This window comes from Mytilus galloprovincialis, chromosome 2 (assembly GCF_965363235.1).
Source record: "Mytilus galloprovincialis chromosome 2, xbMytGall1.hap1.1, whole genome shotgun sequence".
NCBI classification, from domain to species: domain Eukaryota; kingdom Metazoa; phylum Mollusca; class Bivalvia; order Mytilida; family Mytilidae; genus Mytilus; species Mytilus galloprovincialis.
Genome location: NC_134839.1, coordinates 12,632,968 through 12,649,861, shown reverse-complemented (window position 1 = coordinate 12,649,861; position 16,894 = coordinate 12,632,968). Strand labels below are relative to the sequence as shown.

At 30.6% G+C, this 16,894-nt stretch overlaps 1 protein-coding gene across 3 annotated transcripts in view; it reads right to left on the bottom strand.

Annotated features, from left to right (window-relative positions):
• The window catches only part of LOC143062923 (uncharacterized), an 81,244-nt gene extending 66,496 nt beyond the window's left edge, over positions 1–14,748 (bottom strand). For all 3 annotated transcript variants that reach the window (XM_076234749.1, XM_076234748.1, XM_076234747.1), the window contains exons 1-2: positions 14,425–14,748; positions 3,845–4,426 (exon numbers count right to left, since the gene is read on the bottom strand). In XM_076234749.1, the coding sequence (XP_076090864.1) occupies positions 3,845–4,426; positions 14,425–14,485 (643 nt within the window). In that variant the 5' untranslated portion in view covers positions 14,486–14,748. The remainder of the gene's footprint in view (positions 1–3,844; positions 4,427–14,424) is intronic.
• Between the last annotated feature and the right edge of the window lie 2,146 nt (positions 14,749–16,894).

Sequence of the window (16,894 nt, the reverse complement as noted above, 5' to 3'; positions counted from 1 at the left end):
AAACACCTTGACTAAAATTTATGTGGCTGCTTAAATTTTCATAAAACTCTGACAAAACATTTAATTTTATTCTTCGACAAAAATGTATAAATTTAAAACTACTTCAACCATGCACACACTTTATCAGAAAAATTTCATCAAATTAATATTTGTCAAACTTAAGTTCTAGGTTCCTACCCCAGTCAGGATCCTACTTCGTCAAAATTATCTCCCCATTACGCCAGTTCATTTTCACAATCGTAAAAATGGAAGCCATTGTAGCGATGACGCGCTACCAATTTTGCTCTTGGAAACCGATAAATTTATTCACATTGCACCAATACGATCCTTATATGTCAGTTATATTTTAAAAGACAAATGTATCAACTAGCTAATGAGCATCAGTTAATGATCTTGTCTGTATTGATTCAACTTAAAACTATTGTCTGATCGGTTGTTAGGTGGAATTTTCGAAAAATCATAAACATTTAAAAAAAATCTAATTAAATATTTCGTGGAAGGGCAGACTAGATTTTTTTAGTGGTTGAAGACTATAAACCCTAGTTATCACACACAAAAAATTAGAATTTTTCGAAGATATGCATTTTCATCATCCAACTTGTAAGACTGTCGTCAAGTACTTTCAGTAAAAAAATAGCTATTCGAACACACCTTCCCTGTTTTTGTGACTCATTAGATAGGTATTTCACTTGACCCATATATTTCATCTTTTAGTACTGTTATTTTTTTGTGTTATAAAGTCAACCTGTAGCTTTAATATATAAAAATGATAGAATCTGAAGCGAGACGATGTATGAAATATTCTTACTTTGAACGATATCAAGACAAAATACTCAACTCAAACACGCCCTAACATAAAAAGGTGTACTCGATTTTCTCTTTTCGATACAATTGTTACCTATTTTTTGGAATTTTTTCTTCAGTCACATAATGGAAGGGCAGACACGAAAATTACTGAACTAATAGATTGATATCTTTTCCGTCCGTGGTAATTTTTTCAAAAAAATCGGAGGTTATGCATTTTTGTCATCCAACTTGAAAGATACCCATGTCGTCGACTTGATATCTAATTGTTCTGCTTAACTATGTACTAGATAAATTGAAAACTTATGCAAATGGTGTTTTTGAAATAAAACATCTCGTAATTGAGAAGAAAATTGCAGTTTTGTTTGTTTCTATTAACTTTTTAAAAATTTGTCACTATAGTAAACAATACAGTAAACATTTATCGCCTTCTCTAATAGAGAGCTTCGATTCTTTTGTTCTATTTCAACCTGGTTTCCGACTGTACCCCTGCCCATCTGGCTGTAAAATTAATTTTACAGACTGTTTCTACCCTTTGTATGGTGATGAGATGTTATATTTTTGAACATAATATTATATATATATATCAGTTTGACAAATATTAATTTGATCAATGAGAAGCTAAGTATTTCCTTCACAAAAGAAAGTGAATTTACAGAGTTATCTCCCTATAGTGTTATGTACCGCCTTAAGTTGAAAACATATAGACATTCTTGATATAACAGAACTCTAAGCACTAATAACTGACACCAGTAACTGGGAAGTTTTAGGAAATTTATTCCTTTTTTAAAATATTTTCCAAAAGCATGGTGTACTAGTAAATAAAGTTTGCATTGCCAAATTATGTATATTTTTATACTCCTGCCCACTCTTATAATTTATCAAACGATTGATCCATTATTTTTGGTCACTGATTTTAAATCTGGTCTTTTTTCTTGTCACTTCATTATTGAGATTTGCCTCCAATCCCATGTAAGTCTTTCCTGACACTCTACTCCTGGCCCAACATCCATGTACTTAAGGTTTTTTGCATAAGTTCTAGGTTCCTACCCCTGCCCATCTGGCTGTAAAATTAATTTTACAGACTGTTTCTACCCTTTGTATGGTGATGAGATGTTATATTTTTGAACATTGTTGTTACTTAGTTTAGACTTTACAATAGCAGCATATTAATTAATTTGCTGCATTTTACCAATTTTCAGTCATTTTGCAGAGTTCTTGAAATTTAGTTTTAGCCTGGTGGTCAATCATACATTATAGGATTAGAACCACAATGACTACAAACTTATACATGAAGTTGGAATGCCAAATCATTACTCGTTTGAAATTTTTGACTCTAACTAAGTGTTGGTGGTCTGGACAGACGGGACTGATTTTGTGAAGTGTTGCATGCACAGTTACTTTTGTTTTTGCCTACCAACTTTTGAACATCTGTCACATTACCAATGTACATTTTGGACACAGAAGAAAATGTGTACTTTTAGTCTATTTGTACTCAGAAGTTAACTGTACACATTATACAAAATACCTCAAAGATAGACAGAACACCTTACTCAGTGAATTCATTTATTTTTGTGGGTATGAATTTTCGTGGATATTTAATTTTGTGGTTTTGCCATAATCTGCATATAACCTAACAGAAATTTGGTGTTTGTTGAATTCTTAATTTCATGGTTCATTTTTATCAATGAAATCCATGAAAATTAGTATCCAATGAATAATAATGAATCCACAGTATACAATATACCTCAAAGATAGACAGAACACCGTAAATATACAAAATACTTCAAAGATAGACAGTACACATTATACAAAATACCTCAAAGATAGACAGACAACTTTTGAAAATTCATTAATAAAGTTTACTGAATTGAGAATTAAAAATAAAATATTTCATTCTCTTAGTCTTAACAAATCAAAAGGAGCAAAATCTAAAAACAAAACTTCCTTTTACATTGGCATTAAGAACTGAAGCAAGAGTGTCAAATAAATACCAGCTAACTTGATATATATAACTATAAAAAGAGGTTTGTATGCTGGTGTAAAGTGATTATCTCCCTTTATTATAAAGGAGCAGTATGTTATCAAATTATCCAAAGTCTAAAAATGTTTTGAAAAAAATTTAACAAACAATAAAAAGTCCAATTAAATACAATAAGGGACATATTTCCTGTAAATATATTTGTTCAGCAATTATTTTGAAATATTTTGATAAAAGCTTTCTATGCGGTTTTATAAAATAAAATCGAAAGCATAAACTTAAAATAATGAATTTACAAATTAAAGTTATTTAGTTACTTTTAAGCAAAAGATAAAGAAGATTCATTTCTATTCAATTAAAGAAACTTGAGTTACTTGTATTGGTGAAGGGGAGTTAACTCTAGTAAACATTTAGAAAACCTAGAAGTACATGTATAAAATGTTGAGGATTTGGGCTAATTTTAAAATATTTATGGCACCAGGACATCTTTTAAATGTAGAAAAATATCTTATATATAAATTCATAATTTAGATTCAAATATTTCAGGTAGAATTCTCTGTAAAACATAAATGCTATTTTAGCTGAAATCTCTATACCTGTATACATAAAAAGTAGATCAATGTTCTGTCCCCTTAAAGTTTAATTGGTATATCCACCAGATAAGTTCCAAAAGAAACAGAATTGCAATACAAGCAGATGAGAGCTAAAAAAAAAGATGGTGAAAATGCCTCCTATTATTGCATCCTTTCTACAGGAATTGGATGTTGCTGAAAGTTTTGGTATTATATATTGCAATCCCTGCAAGACTCCCTTGTCAGACAATTATAAATGATGCTATAGTTTAATTGTGTGAGAATTTCTTAACATGTATAATATCAACTAAGTTTTTTGGCAAAAGAGTTTGCAAAAAAATAAAATGAAATAAAAGTGTTTTTCCTGCTTGACAGCAGTTCCTTTAATATTTTCTTGTGTTAGTAGAGTTCCTTTAATATTTTCTTGTGTTAGTAAGAAACCAACATTTGGTTTTCAATTTTCTACAGAATCTATGTTATAACTTACCAGAACAATCAGCAGAACTAAATGGGCAGTCTGTATTATTCCATATCACATTGTCCTCTATAATATTTGGATTATTTACAAATATAAAATATGGTCCTTGCATCACGCAGCCAGTAAAATCATTACCTCCAATCGAAAGACCTGTGTTTCCACTTAAATTAAGTCGAAAGATACTCGTCCTGTGTGTATTATTTGCAAATATAATATCTTGAATTAAAACACCACTTTTTTTCAACATAAAATGAATATCACCGGTTCTTTCAAATAAATCTACAAAATACCATGAATTTTTATCCAAATGATTTGCGATAGTTAATGATACTTCTGTTAATTGTGATTTCCACGAAATATGAAACGAGTCGTTCTGTAAAAATAATCTAATAAAATCTCCTGAGTTTCCTCTTTGGTATAAAAGTTGTCCTTCTTTACACGTTAAAAATGAAAATGCAATCCTGAATGTTTTCATGCTAAAATTTATTGTAGTCTGTGTTAGCACAAGTGATGAGTTTGCAGAATGGTCCAAGAACGCAATTCTTCCTGTTGCTGTTACAAGTGTACTGAGGTAGATTAGAAACACTAGTCCTGAAAAAGACGAGAATAAATATTTAATCACCTACTTTTTCTGTCTTCCATTTTATTCTATCTATGTTTTGAAATTATCCTCATTATGGATTCAATCATTTTCATGGTTAACACTTTCAAAGATTGCCAAAAGGTTTCATGTTTTAGCCTAAAAAAAATTGAGAATGGAAATGGGGAATATGTCTAAGAGACAACAACCCAACCAAAGAGCAGACATCAGTCAAAGGCTACAGATGGGTCTTCAATGCAGCAAGAAAATCCCTCACCCAGAGGGGTCCTCAGCCCCTAAATAAAACTGTACTAGTTCAGTGAAATTTTGTATTTTGTTGAACATTTAAATTTGCTCTTCACACATACCCATCAAAATAAGTATTCTAGAAATAATAATGAATCCACAGTTACTGTATCTATACATAATTAAAAAAAAAATCTTTCATTTAAAAATCATAACTAAACTGAGATTTTAAATGTTAATGGTAACCATAGTTCTGTCTTGAAAAATCTAGACTTCATAGGATATTTTTGTGGATTTTATTTGGAGTATAGTGTTATAACTATAAAAGTTAATAGATAGATGTACAAAATCTGCAAAACAACACCACATATCTGTTGAATCAAACCTTAACGTATGTATCAAATACAGTAAGTTGAAACAAAATTATTTTTTAAAGATTTTTCCTTGCTTCTTTATAAAGTGATCATCTTTTATGCATTAGTTCATGCTATATTCCAGTAACATACATCTCAATTCCTGAGTATATTATGTAATAGGTTTCTGTCAACAAGTTTTTAAACATTAGATTGGGCTTGTGTGACATTGTCAACCTATATTTTTCAAACATGCCAGACAGAAGTTCATCTGGAAACTTTGTTATCTAACAATGCCATAATATCTGTGCAAACAAATTTACTATACCATTAATTCACTTAGGAACAAATACTGTAAAATTCATATCTTAACAGTATGAAGAATGTTACTTCTTTTTGTGACATGTATACTATAGACAGCATGTACAAAGGGAAACAACTCCCATTCCTAAATGTGCTACAGGTTACTTGAACCATAGATGTAATACCCATGGGTATTACATCTATGCTTGAACCATTGTGTAATATGGTATTTTGAACTAGGAGTATGGCTAATCCTGATTTTTCCTTGTGTGTAGTCAACATTTTTATAACTAGACACTATATTTGCACTTTGTATCCAAAGGCAAAATTATACATTTTCAGTAGCTCAAAAGGAAATAATTGATAATCAAAAAGTAAAAATTGTGTTAATAAATAACTACATTAACCAATATTATTTTACTTACAAAAACTATCCTATTACTTTTCCTTAATTCTTGCAAGGTTAGCTCGGCCACCCTCAAAACAGTTGTTGTTTGATGTTGCCTACCTATGTCTTGTGGAGGTGGATAGGTTAGGTATAGATGGGTTTTTTTTGGCAAACAACATAAGTTGCATGGTTTAAACACTAAATATGATGTAAAAGCAGGAAAAACCTTTATAAAATTTGAAGGTAGGCTACTTTATAGATTTAACCTTATATTTTTATAGTCAACTTCCTTATATTCTGTTTCTGAAAAAAAGATACTATTTCTGCCAATGAATTGAACTTTGCAACCTTTAAGAAATTGTCAACTGATAGTTAAATGAATTGATATATAACTAAGGTATCTTTTCTTTCACATTATAGAAAACAATATCAACTTCAAGTGCTTTCTTTTTTTACCTTCAATTCTTCCTTTTACCATATTTACTTTTATGGTCATGACATGGCAAAATACATGTAATTAGGGTCTTGCTGTTAAACATATAGGCTAATGGATTATTGAAAAATGGCCATTACATATTGACTATGAAGTATTTTTTTTCCAGTTGATGCTAGTATCGATGTAGATTACAAGTATATGTAGTACCAAAAGTTATTAAGATTTTGACTTTATACTATATCTATAATACACTCAAACATTAAAGTACTGATTAACTCATTCCCTCCAAGAGGTTTCTGGAAAATCAGGCGTTTTTCGAAAATTTGCAATCATATGCAAATTATATGCAAATTAGCAGACTCTTGATGCTGTAACTGATGTTCATCTATTAAACTATATATTGAGATTTGGGGGCAGATGGCATGGGTGGGGGGTAGGGTGGGAGGTGGAAGATTTTCTTGTGGGTTTGAACCCACCCCCACTGAAAAATGGTCATTTTCCGTCTATTTATTCGATTTTAAAACGACCTTGAGAGGTGAACATTGACCAAACTGTGTTTCTTTGTCATTCAAGTCTTACCCTATAGTTACTACAGTCCATTCATGCTAACCGGGAGTATCTAAGACTTAAGTGTCTTGCTGGCGAATTATTATTGTCAAGTCAGGTCTGCCTAAATGTATGTTTTTACAGATTTTTGGTAAGACAGTGACCTAGAGTTTACAGTCTAGTTTCCTTTGGGCCATATATACCTCTTTGTGTTCCTATATCGCCTATGCATGGATTTACGACAAAAGTTTATACCTACAATGACTACCAGTTACGTAGTGGCCATCAAAAGATGCCCACCCTCACCTGATTTTGGCTACTTTTCATGTTTTTCTGATTTTGAACTCTTAAACGGCTTTCAAAGTGCCATATTTTCATAAACAGACGTCTGAGAAGAGTTTATGGACCATGAACTGCTTGGTTGAGGTCCCTGCTATCGTGACAGATCAGGTGAGGCAGTTCAAACAAGGTATGGAGGGTTATACGTGCCATCAAAGAATGGTTGTCGCCATCACGCCTACAGGCGGGATTGGGGGTTAAAGGGTTAAACTCATTAATTAGTTTAACTACCATATCAAAGCAGAAGAATAGCATTTTAAAATGATTTTTAATGATTTTTCAAGTTTTCAGCTTTTTATAAAAACAGATTTGGCAGAACCTTTTTGATGGGAAATATTAAACAATCCATCACATTATGTATATATTCAGTAATTTCTTTTTTCATATGTATCCTCCAAAAAATAAGTCACATGCATGGTCATGAGCAATTAGAAACTTGTGAAAGAGGTGATCTGGATTTTTTTTTCTCCAAAAAAATCCATAACCTTTGCCAAACATTATTGTTATAAGGGTTCCCTAAACAAACAGTTTGTCTTCCTTTGAACAAACCTACATAGAAGACAATGAATGTAAATAAATCTTTTGTTAACATTCATATACTATAACATACCTAGAGTTTTATATATTGACATAGTTCATTATTGCTTACTAAAGCTTACTCTATTTAATTAACCTCACTTATTAATTTCTTTGAAGTAAAAAAGTCACTCTGAGAAATAATTGTACTCTGCACATCCACATTTATATAATTTAGTTGTAAATTTATAAGACCTTGTGTAAGAAAACATTGCAAAAAGAGATGTTTGACAACATCCAAGTTAATAATGCTTACATGTAAATGAGACAGCAACCCAATTACACAATGAAATAAAAATGTAAAAGTATATGAAATTGGTGTTCATTATCACTTTGAAGCTTTGATACCAAAGTTGCTCCCATTTTGGACTTTCCCCCGTTTTTGTGCGTGAGTCCTAAGTCAGGAACCTCTTGCCTTTGTAAGTCTTGTGTGTTTGGTTCATTTATATGTTTCGGAGTTTAGTGAGGGGGCCAATTTGCAGAACTAGTTACATTATCATTTTGGGGCTAGCTCAGAGCTGTGCCTCTTAGTGCGAGATTTTCTCACATTTTGAAAACTCGTGGGTGGCCCTGGTCAGATAGAGTGAGTGAGTATTTTCTGCTCTTTGACACATTCCCCTTTTCCATTCTCAAATTAATCATTTTTTTCTTATGGTAAACTATGGTTCAAACAAAATTATACCTATACATCTACAAATATCTTTGGTGAATATATTGTGACAAATACAGATATTTAATGATCTTAAATACCATAGATACATCAAACATCTGTTATTATCTGTAATAAGGTGTCTATCCTTTTTCTTGGGATTATGCCTTTGGCACATGTGTTAAGCCTAATATGTCCATTAAACCCATTTAAGTTTGTGATAGTAGTACTATATAGATACCTTATAACTTTAATATGAAATAAGATATACCTATTATAACTTATATAAAGAGATATATGAGATTCCGAGCATACCTGTCAGTATCATGTGACCAATAACACCTTTTGTCAATAATAACAATATTGACCTGATCAATCAATAATATCAATCACAGATCAAAGATCAATGGTTATCTTAAATAAATATCTATAGGTTTGATATATGATTCAATAGGGTCATTAGGTCTACTGTTATTGGACAACCAGCAAAGTATAAAAAATGATAAAAAGCTAATGTTTAAAACACAGGCACTTCTTCTCTAAACAAAAATTTTAACACATTCTCTAAATGAATCAATATTATTTCTGAAAGTTTTGCCTTGCACAAAAAACAGATCTTGCAATTTTTGAAAATTATAACTGACCAATATTCTGTTCTGGTGGTTATAAATAAAAGAAAAAGGGTATTCAATCTTATTTCTTACCACAAATCATGTTCATGTTTTTGAAACACCTCCAGAAGAAGGACCTCAGTGCTTGTGAAGTAAACAAAAGCTGTCATTTGGGTAAAGATTTCATACTGAGAAGCACAGATTAGATACAGGCAATTTATCTGGCCAGGATATTGACTGGTCGACTGATTTTAATTTGGGCCACCTATTTTTTTCTTTTTCTTCAAGAGTGTAGGAAAGTATTATATCTAATTTGATTTCTATGAATCTTTTATGTAATGATTGAAAAAGTATAGTCCAAAAGTGTGTTCAATGCTAGAGAGTAAAGAACATTCACAAATGTTTACCATAGTGAAGATTAGAGAACAATAATGACAGGTTTTGAAAGAAGGATTCCAATTCCACTTGAAAATAAGTACATGTACATGGTTAGTATCAGGGGTAAATCCCACCTTTTTCCCCCTAAAATTTGCAAAGCATGGGTTGTCCTCAGCAAGATATCTACCTTGCAACCTATCTAGAAGAATATTTTGATAATTTTACCTGAAAAAAATCCTCCCTACCTAAATCCTAGATCTGCCCCTGAGTATTTATTATGATATCAGCCTTTTGAACTAATTTATATACATGTACCAGTTAGTTAATTCTATGATAGAAATTTAAAAAGATCAATTTTTAAAATAAGATATATAATTGCACATGTATTTGCTATGTCAGCTTGCAAATAAAAAGACTTGACACTGACTATAAAACCTTACCTAAGATATTTAAAGTCAAAGATAATCATATTTAATCTATTCAAATTACCATCTAAAAGATATTATTTCAATAGATAAATATGAAATATAATATAGCCATTGTTTAATTCTGTCTCAAGCATTTAAAATAGAGGACCAAATCTGGGGAAAGATTACACTGAGACTGCTCTTACATTTTAACTAAGAATATATATTAATAAAAAATGTGTGCACTACATCATTCTCTTAGCTTCAACCAATTTATTTATTATAATTGTTATATAGTAAACAGGAATTATTTGTCTTGTGTTCATTTATTTTTTCTCTCAGGTTATAAAAGATATATTTTGATTTTTCTAAGTCTCATGTTTGTATTGTTTCTGTATTATAAAGTTTTATTATCTCCATATTTATGATGATATTTGTCAGATTAATTCAATAGATTTTAATTTATGATTTGTTGATATAATTTGACAGCTGTGTTCTTCAATGCACTGATTTATATTAGGGTTATAAACACCAAACAAAGAACTCAGCTTAAATTATTCTAATGCTAAGGGTTGTCTTGAACTTGCAGTGAGTTGGGAGATTTAAAAGTACTCCCTGTCAAATTCAAGGTCTTATGATGATGAACAGCAACTAAAAGACTTAGTGCTTACTGGTTACCTTGCTTTTGACTTTTTCAAATGCTTGAAATAATTTGGTTTGTGTCATGAATGACCATACATGATATGCATTCTCTTTCATTCTGAACATGCATAAAATATTTGCCACAGCATGTAAAGCAACCTGTCATAATATAAGTTCCAAATGGAAATAATATTCTGAAATATTACTTCCACTGGAATAAATATTCCAGTAAATGTTCCTATAAACGGAATAAATGGTATAGAATATTTGTTCCAACAGGAAAATATATATTATGACATTATCTATAACAAAGTTCCATTGGAACTTATGTGTACAAATATACGTTGACCAATCAACCCATTGTGTGTTCCATGCAGCAGATATTATATAGCAAACAATTGTTTTTTTTCGAGGGTACAAAATGTTTGCTTATTCTTATGTGCCTCTGAACTGATAAAATATTAAATACGAATTGGAATGTCTCATTTCACAGAAAATAACAGAGAATGTTAATTATATGACTTTAAAATCCATGAAAAACCTTGTTCAGCTTGAAGGTTATCAGAATCCTAAATGTCCAATGAAATGTGTCACCTCATTTTCTATGTATTTGTTTTATGCAATCAATGTTGTAAATCAGAAACTGCCACAAATAAATTTAGTTTTAAATTAAAGTTTAATTAAAATCACTATTAAATAAATGGAAAAGATGTGGTAACATTTGTCATTATCAGACAGGTACAAACATGACAAATGCTGTGTACTAATTGTGAAGGTTACTCATATGCACAGAAAGCAAGAGTGGACAATAAAATATATGAAAATTTTTCTTCTTCCATCATAAAGCTTTCTCCTTTACATGTACCCTACTTCTCTGAAATCAAATTTACATAGGCACACTTATTAAGTCCTCTTGAAACTACAAGAAGGGTCCATGCATACATGTACTATATGGTGTTTTATAGTACAAAAAAATTCAGACCTAAAAAAAGTTAAATGTAAAAAATTTGAGCAATTACACTAAAGTTCTTCCCAAAATGAGTTTAATAAGTTCTTCAAACCTTCATTTTCAAATGAAAAATTGTAAAAATAAAAGCAAAAGTTAAGATAATCTTAATGAAAATATGAATTATCTGATTATCTCCCCTATTTGATTACCAACACTGGTAAATTTAGCACTTAATTTTAATTATTTGACATCACCCTTTATTTAGCCTCTATATATGTTGCACTATTTACTTATCTTAATTTGCTTAATAAAATGATGTAATTACACTAAAATATTTTGGCTATGAATATGAGATAAAATACCATATTTATCATAATCTGTCAACATATTAATAATTACTGGTATTTTCATAATCTTCATCAATTAATTTGTTCTACCTCAGGCAAAATAAATACTGTCCTTGATATTATATGCATCAGAAAATTATAAAATATAAAAAAAAATCTGAGATGTGTAAAGTGTAAAATATTAGCTCAATGTAGTTAAACTAGAAAAAAAATTAAAAAAAATTAATGATTTTTAGAAAACTAAATTTTGCCAAAAAAAGTTAATGACCAGTCAACTATTCTGATGTTGGCAGTACAATCCTGATTTTCATGCCTCAACCCGAAATCCTAATATCAGATTTGTTAAACAAGCAAAAATTCAAATTAATTTTCATACTACAAACATACTGACGACAGAAAATGGTTTACAACAAAAAGCTACAATGACACTTGAAACTTGAATGAAAAATATATCCATGTTTAATTCTTGGTCAAGTTATAGTGAAAATAACACCCCATGAAAATATCCAGTGTTTAAATTATGGGATAGGTAAAATATTTATATAGGTATAGGTAAACATGTACTATGATTATTAGGAAACAGATGTCCCAGGTTCAGTATTTTTAAAAAAATATCATTTTAATGATGAAATTAAGGTTGTTCTTGTTACCAGGTTTTACCAGAAATGATCTTTTTCATAAAACATGGTATAAAAAAATTGGGCTTTAGAGAAAAACATTGTCAGTATTTTTTTTAATTTTTCCCTTTAAAGTATATCACACAATTACATTTGCAATTGTAACTTTTTCAAATACTAAATTATATCAATTATAAATCACAAAGAATTTTAACACAATAATTATTTTAAAAGTTTCTTTGTTCCACATTCTATATATATTACATAATTTATTTAAAGGAACTTAGTCAGAGATTGCACTAAAGTGACAGACAGCTGTTTTTTAGGAATAGCCATCTTTTTTCTAATTCTTAAACCAATGATTATAACCTGCTCGAACTAGCGATCATCAGGGGCATTTGTTTCAAGCTTGCCAATTATGGAAAAATTCATTAAATCATACAATATATAACACACATTAAAACTGGGAATATTATACTGGTCCCAGAAGAAAATGACCGTAACCCTTGCCTTTAACTCTTGAAAATATATGTTTAGCATTGCTGGCATCCATCATTGTAGCACTAAGGCAAAAAAAGAATAAGGAATAAGTTACATTTTGGAAACAGTCAAAATTCCATATCAGGTCACTATCATTTCTTGTCCTTATAAGCGAAATTAAATGTGAATAAAATATCAAAAAGTATAGGCAGTACTAACGCAGAACAAGAAGAGGTTTATATCTTGTATGACAGAGTTTCCTTGAATAGAGGTGACCTTCATTGCAGGTTCCGCAGTGTTTTCAATTATACTAAATTTCTTGGGTTGTTATTTTGAAAATCATTTTGTCATACAATATAGTTGTATCTCTTAGTCAGTCATGCACACATTGATTTTGGACCAAAATTCAGAAAGTTTTTACTTTTAAAGCACACACATATTTGATATTCCGGTTTGATGACAACTGAGTTTTATAAGTGACCTGTCTTTTTCATGGTGAACACAAACTAGCATCTCACAGAAATTAAGAAATTTCGAGAGATTGTTTTCTGTGAGCACTTAACTTTTAAGGAAAAAATAAAAAAAAAAAAGACTAGAACATAATTTTTCAATCAGTTTAATTGAGGTCCGGAGCTGGCATGTCAGTTAACTGCTAGTAGTCTGATGTTATTTATGTATTATTGTCATTTTGTTTATTTTCTTTGGTTACATCTTCTGACATCAGACTCGGACTTCTCTTGAACTAAATTTTAATGTGCGTATTGTTATGCGTTTACTTTTCTGCATTGGCTAGAGGTATAGGGGAGGGTTGAGATCTCACAAACATGTTCAACCCCGCCGCATTTTTGCACCTGTCCTAAGTCAGGAGCCTCTGGCCTTTGCTAGTCTTGTATAATTTTAACTTTTAGTTTCTTGTGTACAATTTGGAGTTAGTATGGGGTTCATTATCACTGAACCAGTACACTGTATATATTTGTTTAGGGGCCAGCTGAAGGACACCTCCGGGTGCAAGAATTTCTTGTTGCATTGAAGACCTGTTGGTGACCTTCTGCTGTTGTCTGCTCTATGGTCAGTTTGTTGTCTCTTTGGCACATTCCCCATTTCTATTCTAAATTTTAGAACACATTTTAGCAAAAACATTTTAGTCCATCTTAGCAATTCAAACTGTGCTTTTTTAATATAAGAATTTATATATCATTCATTCTATTTTGAACATGTTACTTAAATCTTTAAATGTTTTCAATATTCCAAAGAAATTTTTAAATGTTTTCAATATTCCAAGCACTGAATTACTATACGTATTGAACTAGGCATAAGGATGGGAGAGGATGTTCTCATTTAATTTATTTTTGATAAACTGTAATTTGATAAAACCTGAGTATTAATTCATAAGTAGTATAATAGTCCCAGTTAAAACCTGACTCTATTTTAAGCAACAACTTAAACAAGTTAAGAAATATGAAATAATAATAAACACAACAAACAAATATCCAAAACTAAAACCAAAACAAACAATAAGTTCTTGAACATTATATAACAGGATAACTTTTATTCAAAAGAACCCAGATGGTAAAATAAATCTACTATTTTAAAAGTTTTACATAAAGGAATTCCACACTGTCACTTTACTACAAGAATTTCCACGCTGAACAGTTACATAAATACTTATCGATATCTCTGTTTACAAACAACCGACACAATGGGGTAGATATCGGTCATAAACAGAAATACCTGTAACTTACCTGCTACGCATCCAAGAGGAGGTGTGGCCCTAACCCCTCTCAGGAAGGGTGCTCCCATCATGCCTGGTCACCCTATGGCACAGGTCAATTGTCCATCATTAAAATGTTATGGATCCGTGGTGTATTCCCATCAATATATTTAGCTATGCGTGAAATGTGTACAAAAATAAGAGATGTCACATATAATCACGTGACCTGTGAACCTGAGGGATCATCGGTTGATTTGTGTAAAATTCTTCTTTATTGTTTAAAACTAGTCTTGGTCAACATTTTAAATGGCTTATCAATACTTTTATTTAGTTCAAAGTTGGAACATCAAAAAGTTTGTCACGTTTAATATGTCGTCTGCTGTTTCACAGGTGTGTTAATTGGATAAAGGGGAGATAATTGGATTTACCTGTCACATTGTATACATTGCATACCTTACAATCGTTGAACCTAAACGAATTTCGAAGTCATTTTGAATTAAAATCTCATTTCAACCTTTAAAAAGCTCGCAAGTGCAACTTTATATTTAACTTATACCAATGATCTGTAGTACGATAGTTCGGGTCACAATACATTGGTTTTGTTTACTATTTTGCGTGACTCTAAGGTAAAAAGTAAAAAAAAAGAGGTGGGGGGGGGGGGGGGTTGAAATGAAAATTGATCTTCTGAAATACAATATACAGGATGTAACGTTTCACAAAATATGCACGGGCAGTTGCCTCAGATTTTTATTTTACCTATAGTAAAAAAATAATCAGAGACTGCCTATGTACACAAAAGTTCAAATAAGCATGCGTTTATGGATAAAGGAAAATGTCAATCTCATGAAATTTTTCTGTCCCTCAGACCCCCCCCCCCCCAAAAAAAAAAATAAATTAAAAAAATAAATCAAATAAATAAAAAAGTCTAAGAATCACAAGCTTTCCTTATTTCAAACCAGAACATAAATTCAAACATAAATTCAATCAAAAGTAAAGTGATGTTTTATCTTTTAGATATAAACCATTTTCATTTGGTAAATGATGTACTCCGATGCAAACATTTCCAAAGCATGCAATATCATCATTATTATGCTTAGCATTCTGAATGTATGGATATTTGTAAAGTATGAAATTTCTACTTATTCAGACTTAAATATTCCTATTCTAGTACTGAGGTTTTAACAAGTATGAAATTTCTACTTATTCAGACTTAAATATTCCTATTCTAGTAGGTTTTAACAAGTATGAAATTTCTACTTATTCAGACTTAAATATTCCTATTCTAGTAGGTTTTAACAAGTATGAAATTTCTACTTATTCAGACTTAAATATTCCTATTCTAGTAGGTTTTAACAACTTTTAGATCTTGACGCTGTGGGTGAAATAATTTCAGATGAATGGACCTGACACGCAAAACATAAAAGATACGACAAAAAATAGCCTAATGCACTATCATTTTAACTAAGAAACTAGAAATTGATCACTTTTTGATTATTGAAATACTTTGTTTATATTTAAAATGTTAGACTTAATAACTGGCGCTTTGAGTATCATAGCATGCATTTGTCTTTTCTTTTTTTTTTATATCTCTGTGGACATTTTTAGTGAGCATTACTTTGTGCGTGTGTGAGTTTTAGATTCTTATCTACCCGTTTATTCGGTTTCTTTATTCAACATGCTAATGGCATTATGCTCACTCTTATACAATCTAACTATAAAAGTACTAAGATTTTTTTCATTCAAAATATTAGTACAGAAACGTAATTGTAAATTTTATTAATAAACAGTATTTTTTTTCAATATTAAAATGATATGTATATAGGTATTACTTGAATATTAATACTTTTCAATGGAGAAGAAGCTGGATACAGGGAATATTGAGTTATCTTGCGTTGTACGAACATCACTAATGGATTGTAGAATTGTAGCACACTAATCTAGACCCATAAAATCGCCCCTCAAGCCCTTCAGTCATCAGCAGAGCAATCTAGGACTCATCTTAATGGCTTTACTTTATTGCCAGTGTCGCTTCCAGAATTAACGAAAAGGTTTGGCGGTAATGTTTTTTAAAAGGGGGGGGGGTTGGCAGAAGGAAATGGTTATTGGATTTACATTTAAAATAATAGTTATGTTTTAATTGATCAATATTAAGATCAATGTAAAATTTGAGAATGGAAATGGGAAATGTGTCAAAGAGACAACAACCAGACCAAAGTGCAGAAAACAGATAAAGACAATATTGACAGATCTTACTACGTGCAGTGTTAAATTTATAACCTTTAAAACTAGAAATGACAAATAAGTTTAGATGGATCGTATCTAAATGCATGGGCTCTATAAAGAACATCACCATTAAAATCAGGTTGTGAAGTACCATTTGTAACAAAGTTTTTACAGGCGGTACAAGCAAATTTCAAACCAAATTTTGTTTCTATGAAATAAGTTATATTAAGGTTAAAAGTAATTTATGGTAAAGAAATCCTTGACTAAGGAATTTACCA